The sequence below is a fragment of the Perognathus longimembris genome, chromosome 15, assembly GCF_023159225.1.
Source record: "Perognathus longimembris pacificus isolate PPM17 chromosome 15, ASM2315922v1, whole genome shotgun sequence".
In the NCBI taxonomy this organism is placed as follows: domain Eukaryota; kingdom Metazoa; phylum Chordata; class Mammalia; order Rodentia; family Heteromyidae; genus Perognathus; species Perognathus longimembris.
The window spans coordinates 50,794,577-50,802,107 of record NC_063175.1 but is presented as its reverse complement, the minus strand read 5'-3'; the positions used below and the strand labels follow the sequence as shown (position 1 = coordinate 50,802,107).

The window sequence follows — 7,531 nt, the reverse complement described above, 5'->3', positions numbered from 1 at the left end:
ATAATAGCGTGAAAACATCCCCCCCCCCTCCTCTTACCATTACTGCTTACTGGCATTTTTTTTTTACAGGCCCCAATTCTCAAGCCAGAGTATCAGACAAAGAAATATTGAGAGAGAAATGGTGACAGACAAATATTGTGATCCTAACAGTTCAAAAGGTTTCTGTTCATTTTTATTTAAAAAGAAGAAGACCCTGGTTTGCTCCCATTGCTCTTCTTGTCAACAGCATATCAATGAAGAAAGATGAAGAACTTTTCCCCTAGGCAGACTGTGGGAAGAGGTAACAGCGAAAAGCAACAGGAAGAACCAAGGCAGAAATCTGGGTAGGGGCAAGAGACCCATAAAACCCTGTGTCCAATTGGCTGAGACATCTTTTTCCAAATATTATTTGGATGAGAATAATAGTTATCTTCATATATGTGTATATATGAAAAGTTGGTATGAAGAACAAACCCTTTCAGAACTAAAAAGCAGGCAGAATCAGCTTTGTGGAGTGTTAGGTGGGCGTGGTGTTTTCTTATTTTTTGTTTTATTCTATTTTTTTCTTATTTATTGTCAAAGTGATGTACAGAGAGGTTACAGTTTCATACGTTAGGCCTTGGGTACATTTCTTGTACTGTTTGTTTGCAATTCAGCATCCAAATAAGATTCTTTTTAAAGAATTAGGAGTATGTAGCAGGGTGGAGTTGAGAGTATGTCAAGAAGCTGAGTTTGATTTATTGTGACTGGTATAGACACGATTGTGCATGCATCCCAGATGAGTCAGTGGACTCAGTTCTTGCAGGTCTACATGTCCCTGTCTCACAAATTTTCATATTCACAAGGATGAAAGCTGGCCTGATTGTGAAATCTTCCGTTGACTTTCTTGCAGTACCAACTGAAATGGTAAGGCAAGAGCGGCAGGAAGATAGCTATATATAACCTCTAGGATCTCACCTTGTGCCAACATCAATTCACAGCCTCCACAATCACTGGAACTTCTACTCGGAACACAGGTAAGCGCAAACACAGGTAAGCCCTCTGGCTGTTACCGCAGAACAGCATGAATTACTTTCAGGAATTTTGTGTCACGTATGTACTTTATTCTATCTCACTGTGTTTTATGTGTCCTATCTGAGGAAAAAGAACATATTCCTTGGTCCAATTAGTCCCCCAACTCACTAACTGATTTCCAAGGAAACATAGGCATTTTTACAAGCATGTACACTGTTGGCAGCTGGACAATCTTGAAGGAAAAGAAAAAGAGGAGCCTTCGGACAACTGGCCAGATCTAAGCCACAGAAATGTTCATCGTGGCATTCTCTTAAATCTTTCTATACAGCTAATGATGAACAGCAAAATCAGTGATATTCTATTACTTGTTTTAGTAGTACTTTTGCTTATCTTTTAAGTAGGACATTTAGATATGTCCACTATGGAAATCTTAGAAAGGGAAAAGAATAAAAGTTTTAATTGCCAGGATCCCACACTGCATTATATATTATTTTCTTTCGGAAACTTTTTATCACAGAGTAGGACTTCTGCTCCATAACTCAATTCTACAATGAATGTAATTTTCTTTTTTTTCTAGGAGTTGCAAATCCACTCCAAGCTCGCCATGAATTCCCTCAGTGAAGCAAACACCAAGTTCACAGTTGACTTCTTCCAGGAGATAAGAACATTAGCAGACAATATCTTCTTTTCGCCTTTCAGCATCTCCTCTGCCTTGTCCATGGTCTCCTTAGGGGCCAAGGGAAACACTGCACGGGAGATTAAGGACGTAAGTGAAGTGCTCCCTTCCTTCTGCTGACCTCTGTAGCTTTCTGTCCATTGCTCTGTTGGCTCAGGCAGCCCACAGATGCGTGGTTAGGCCTATGGAGACCTGACGGGGCCTCAGGATGCCAAACAGGCAGGCCAGCAACAGTGCGATCACAGTTCCCAGCTTTTTGCCTATCTGCTTCCTTGAGCCTAGGTATGCTTGGGAAATGGAATGACCTATCGCAGCTGCTAATGATGAGCTTACTAGGAGGAAAGAAAGGATATGAGGGAGTAAGGAAACAGTTAAGTTGACAGAGAGGAGCTTAATGCATGCAGACTACTGGTGTCTTGGATGAATTCAGTGGACACCTCATCAGACTTGTTTGAATCACACATGCTGAACAAATGTGCTTTGAAGTAGCTGATGATAAAATCAGGTTTGCCGTGTGCTTTTCCATAGACTACTCCCTAAAGTTTCGAGACAAAGAGAGAAAGAGAGCGTGTGTGTGTGTGTGTGTGTGTGTGTGTGTGTGTGTGTTTCTTTGTTGCTCTTGTTATCATTTATGTTGAGGTGATGATTCTGTTCTTTCTTCTGGTCTCCTGAGTGAAGTACTCTTCTTCTACATCTGTGAATTTCAGGTGCTTCACTTCAGTGAAGTCACTGGGGAGAAAACAAAAACGGCTACCACCAGTCAGGTGAGTCCCAGAACACTTGTCCGTGCTTGAGATCATGGGAATGGAAGGGAACAGGCTGGGCTCAGGTTCCACTACTGCTCTCCACAGAAGGTCTCACGAGCAAGACACAACCGCTCTGAGTCACACTGACTTCATCTCAGTAAATAGGGGTGGTAAAGACACCTGGCCCCTCGTGCACCAGCATTTACGACAGTGCCTGCCACGCTGCCAAGAAGAGCCCTAAGAATAGATATTATGATTAAGAATTAAAAACAAGGGTCATAATCAAAGTGTTACTAAAACAATTTAATGTGAATTAACAGAGTAAGAGGATCAAGAGAAAGAAGCACAAGTTCAAGGATACTTGGGGCAATGATCGGTGGTGCCTACATGGGTGTAGGGTGAAATAAGGAAAAACTCTTAACTAAGAAGGTACCAGTTTCAGATGAGCTTAGGTTAGAAACATGCTTCTGCTCACTTGTGTCTTATGAGAAAGACTTTTTAGTTCTCTAAGCTTTTCTACCTTCTGCTCATTACACTAAGCCTATGGGAAATAAAGGCTGAGTACTCAGCACGTACATTTTGTAGACACAGAATCCACCAAGGCCAGTGCCATATTTTATGGGCGACAAATTTAAGGTTTTCCCACCAGGAAGCATAACAGACTTTCATGTTATATCAAGTTTAAATGGGCCAAATTTCACCATAGCCATATTGTGGATGGCTCTTGGAAATGAAATATGGTCCTTGCTAAGGAACTTGGAGTTTATATGGGGAATGATACGACCTAAAACCAAGGAGTGAACTCAGCCTCATTGGTTTACAAGAGATAGAATAGAGTTAAGAGCTTGAGAGCAAGAGAAAAGAATTTCCTGGGAAAGGCTGAAGGTAAGGAGAAGTATTCAGAGTACTTAAGGTTAAATACAGCAATTATAAAGGAAGAGGCCAAAGATCATCTTTGAGACTACTGACATTTAGGTATTGCTCATGAGATCAATGTTTAACTGACAGCCTAATACAGTGAGCATCCTCTTTGATGTTGAAGGCTGAAGAGTCAGGAATTGTGCATCAACAGTTTCAAAAGCTGCTGAAGGAATTCAACAAATCCAGTGATGCATTTGAACTGAGGAATGCCAACGGTCTTTATGGAGAAAAGACTTTCCAATTTATTCAGGTAAGTTTTCCCTGCCCTTGCACACCTTTCATCTGCATCCTGGAATCCCCCATTTCTGAATGGTCGGTGGAAGGGAGGAGAGGGAGGAGGCCTGACTGAGATGGGGAATGTTTGCTCCATTGCCACAACTCACCCCCACCGCTGTGCCCAGATCCTGACAGGGCGTGGTGGAGCACGGACAGGGGAAGGAATTCAGCCACTGGGAAGGTGTGCAGGAAGGAAAGAGTTGGCTAATAGGGAGTGTCTGGAATTTTAGAGACCTGTATCAATCCCTAAATAGAGTTGGGGACAAACATGGGAATATTGTATTCCTGGGACTGAAGATATAGGAAAACAAAGATGAGCAGTACAGAGGTCACATTTAGTCATCAGAACTCTCAAGAACAATGATTCTCCTTCAGGTCAACTTACTACTGACTGTATGTGCCTTTGTCTCTTCTTCTCTTCTCCTTTTTTATGTAAAATTATACTGACACTGGTGGCTTCCCTTTTTTTTTTTTTTGCCACCCTGCATTTCCCAAGTTCACTGTCTGCATGACATGTGTATTTAAATACACGGGAAATAGAAGATATGGTCATAATCTTCATTCAACTCATATACTCAAAATCCTGGTACTTCATGCATTTTGTACATCCTACTCTTTTCTTTGTTTACATTTCAAAGGAATACATAGATAATGTGAAGAAATTTTACCTGGCCAATGTGGAATCCCTTGATTTTGCAAACAATGCAGAAGAAAGCCGGAAGAAGATTAATGCCTGGGTGGAAAGCCAGACAAATGGTAGAGTATGAGAGGGGGGGACTGCTCATTGCAAAAAATACTTCTGAGTATCCTGGGAGAGGGCCATGGTCCTGACAGGTCCAGGAGCACTGGGGTAGGATGGGGAGATGGGGTTGGAGAGGAGGAGGAAAAGGCACTGTAGATGGGGGTGTGGCCCCAGGAATGTAGAGTGAATTAAGGAACAGGGAGAGGCCCTTTGTGTATCTGAAGCCCATACCAGACCTATTTTGAGATCCTGTCCTTGCCTTGAAACCAGAGCCTGCTTTTGATCATGGATATGTCAGAGAAAACACAGAAAAGATTCCTTTTTCTTTTAACTGACTGGGAAAATGTAGTCTTCCTGGAACCCACACTTCCTGCCACCTGGCGAGGACCTCCCAGGGCCTCCTCCCCACCAGTGAGAGCATTGCACGAGTCTCTCCCCCCTCCCAAATCTCATGACAAGTCAAGGCTCCAGCAGCCCAACCTGAAAGTGCATCATCACCCACGGAGTAGCATCTCACAGCACAGGGCAGTGTTCAGTCCTAGAGCTTGTGTTCTTCAAGACTAAAGAGCAGTTGGGCTCCGTTTTCTCTGAGCAATGAGACAAATTTTGGAAAATCAAGTAGAAGGGAAGGTGGAAAGGGACTAAGGAAAGAGGTAAGTTGGCAGAGTAGATAAAACCTGCTTGTCAGCACTCAGTGTGAAATGGCTAGAATCACACCATAGAAAGACCAGCCTTGTTTCCCATCACAGGAAGTGCTGTCTCCATGCCAGGCTGGCCTCATGAAGAAGGCTGCACCTGATGAAGAGGTCAATGGTTCACTAAAGTAGTGTCTTGGGTGAAAAGCCAATGACCAGTCACACATTTTTGCATAGCACCATCCAGACAGAGAGCCTGAACCTTGTGTGACAAGCCTCCATGTTCTTTCCCTTGCAGACAAAATCAAAGACCTGTTTCCTGATGGTAGTCTTGATCAAAACACCATCTTGGTTCTGGTGAATGCAATCTATTTCAAAGGGCAGTGGCTTCAGAAGTTTGAAAAGGAAAATACTCAAGAAGGAACTTTTTGGCTGAACAAGGTAACATCTTATTTAGTTGTGTAATACAAAGGGGTTTTAGGTGGAAGACATAATTTAAGCATAGTTGATGGGCTTCCCATTGAAAGTAAAAATAATTGCTGCCATCGTATGGCTTTATTCTTGTAATTATATTTGGTTAGGAAAATCTACAGAAACTTTTGTCTGTACTTTGTGGAATTTCTGTCTTGGCTCTTACAAGAACAATGTGTGGGGTCTCTCAAGAATCTTCTCTGCTGCCTCTTCCATCTGTTTGGGTTTTTGACGCCTTCATTTCTTTTTTTTTTTTTTTTTTTGGCCAGTCCTGGGCCTTGGACTCAGGGCCTGAGCACTGTCCCTGGCTTCCTTTTGCTCAAGGCTAGCACTCTGCCACTTGAGCCACAGCGCCACTTCTGGACGTTTTCTGTATATGTGGTGCTGGGGAATTGAACCCAGGGCCTCATGTATACGAGGCAAGCTCTCTTGCCACTAGGCCATATCCCCAGCCCACACCTTCATTTCTTGCAGGATGTGAGCAAACCTGTGCAGATGATGAGCCAAACTAAGCATTTTAGGTTTACATCCCTGGAGGATGAGCAAGCCAAGATCCTGGAAATACCTTACAAAGGCAAAGAGCTGAGCATGGTTCTCCTGCTTCCCAATGAAGTGGATGGCCTGCAGAAGGTAAAGCTGCCTCTCTAGCTTCACTTTGCTAAGCTGCCATGTCCAAAGCAGCTTCTAGACCAAGGTGCTTCAGAGTAATGAAAAATTCAAAAGGAGAAATGATGTTTCATCCTTGGATGGCAAACATTTACGGCTAGACACACAATTAACTAGAGTTATACACATTATGAATTGATGGTACTAGTAGACAGTAATTGATCTTTCGTTGAAAGACTAAATTATAGCAATGTGTGAGACGTTTACAAATATGTCAAGTAAAAAATAACAATAAGAGATATATGATCACTGTAGTGTATAATAAATAATGTATGCAGGTAAATAAAAGGAGAGCCTACCAAAAATGATACGTTCTTCATGCTGGTAGCATAGGAAGAGTAATGATATAGTTTCCTTTGTACACAGAGTAGAGTACTGATTCTGATATTTTTCATACATATAAATTGTATACAATAAAATAAATATGTTGGTGTAGTCTGGATATTTTGCTTATTAGAATAAGACCTAGTGAGTTGCATCATCTGTATATTGCATTTATTGCTAAAGTAAAGCTTTCCCACATATTCAGTTCATGGGTGAACAATGTTAGAGATCTCTAGCTAATTGTGGCTATTTTTTCTCCCTCTTCTCATAGCTTCAAGATAATCTCACCGCTGAGAAACTAATAAATTGGACAAGTGCAGAGATTATGTTGGAGACAGAAGTGCAGTTACGCTTACCTCGGTTCAAACTAGAAAAGAAATGTGATCTCGGGGACATATTGAAAAGCCTGGGGATGGTGGATGCCTTCAGTCCACACAAAGCTGACCTCTCAGGCATGAGTCAGGACAGGCGTCTTGCAGTGACAAAAGTCTTCCACCAGAGCTTCGTGGAGGTGAATGAAGAGGGCACAGAGGCTGCGGCTTCCACTGGTGTTAGCATTGGTGTAACATCAGCACCCATGCTACAAGAATTTTACTGTGATCACCCTTTCCTCTTCTTTATCAAGGAAAATAAGAAGAACCTCATCCTCTTCTTTGGCAGATTTGCGTCCCCTTAAGTATGACGACTTGGTCCACACTTTTGGGAAAAGTTCCTAAAAATGATCCTAGTAAAATGATGGGTGACGTCAACAGGATCTCTTTCCTTGTTTTCCTTCCCAGTTCCGTAGCCACCACTCAAATTTCAGCAGTGAAAGTAGCATGGGTCTTTATTTTTCCCTTTCCACCCACACATATACTCTTTCCCTTCTTCTCATAAAGAGTTTTCTTGAGGCAAATTTACAAAGTTAGTATAAAGTGATATTTGAATGCTGGTGCTGGAAAATTTGAAATATTATTGTGTGTGAGACCAATTTTAAATGAAAAAGACCAAATCAGAATTTATGTTTAAAAGAAGTCTAAGATCTGATTTACCTATACTTTCTCATTTTCCTGAATTTAGGAAATGTCTGAGAGCCCTCTTG

General features: G+C 41.9%; 1 protein-coding gene across 1 annotated transcript; it reads left to right on the top strand.

The window, feature by feature from the left end:
- The first annotated feature begins 932 nt into the window (after positions 1-932).
- Positions 933-7,288, top strand: LOC125364115 (serpin B4-like). Its single transcript, XM_048363563.1, has 8 exons — positions 933-995; positions 1,571-1,759; positions 2,377-2,433; positions 3,458-3,586; positions 4,251-4,368; positions 5,288-5,430; positions 5,935-6,090; positions 6,722-7,288. Exons 2-8 carry the CDS (start codon positions 1,598-1,600, stop codon positions 7,124-7,126), a joined length of 1,170 nt encoding a protein of 389 aa, XP_048219520.1. The 5' UTR covers positions 933-995; positions 1,571-1,597; the 3' UTR covers positions 7,127-7,288.
- Positions 7,289-7,531: the final 243 nt, after the last annotated feature.

What these genes read in the sequence shown, in the direction of transcription:
- LOC125364115 (XM_048363563.1), top strand. Translation starts at nt 1,598, where the DNA reads ATGAATTCCCTCAGTGAAGCAAACACCAAGTTCACAGTTGACTTCTTC. An exon ending in GGTGGAAAGCCAGACAAATG is followed by an intron (nt 4,369 to 5,287) that starts GTAGAGTATGAG and finishes TTTCCCTTGCAG; the next exon opens with ACAAAATCAAAGACCTGTTT. An exon ending in AAGTGGATGGCCTGCAGAAG is followed by an intron (nt 6,091 to 6,721) that starts GTAAAGCTGCCT and finishes CTCTTCTCATAG; the next exon opens with CTTCAAGATAATCTCACCGC.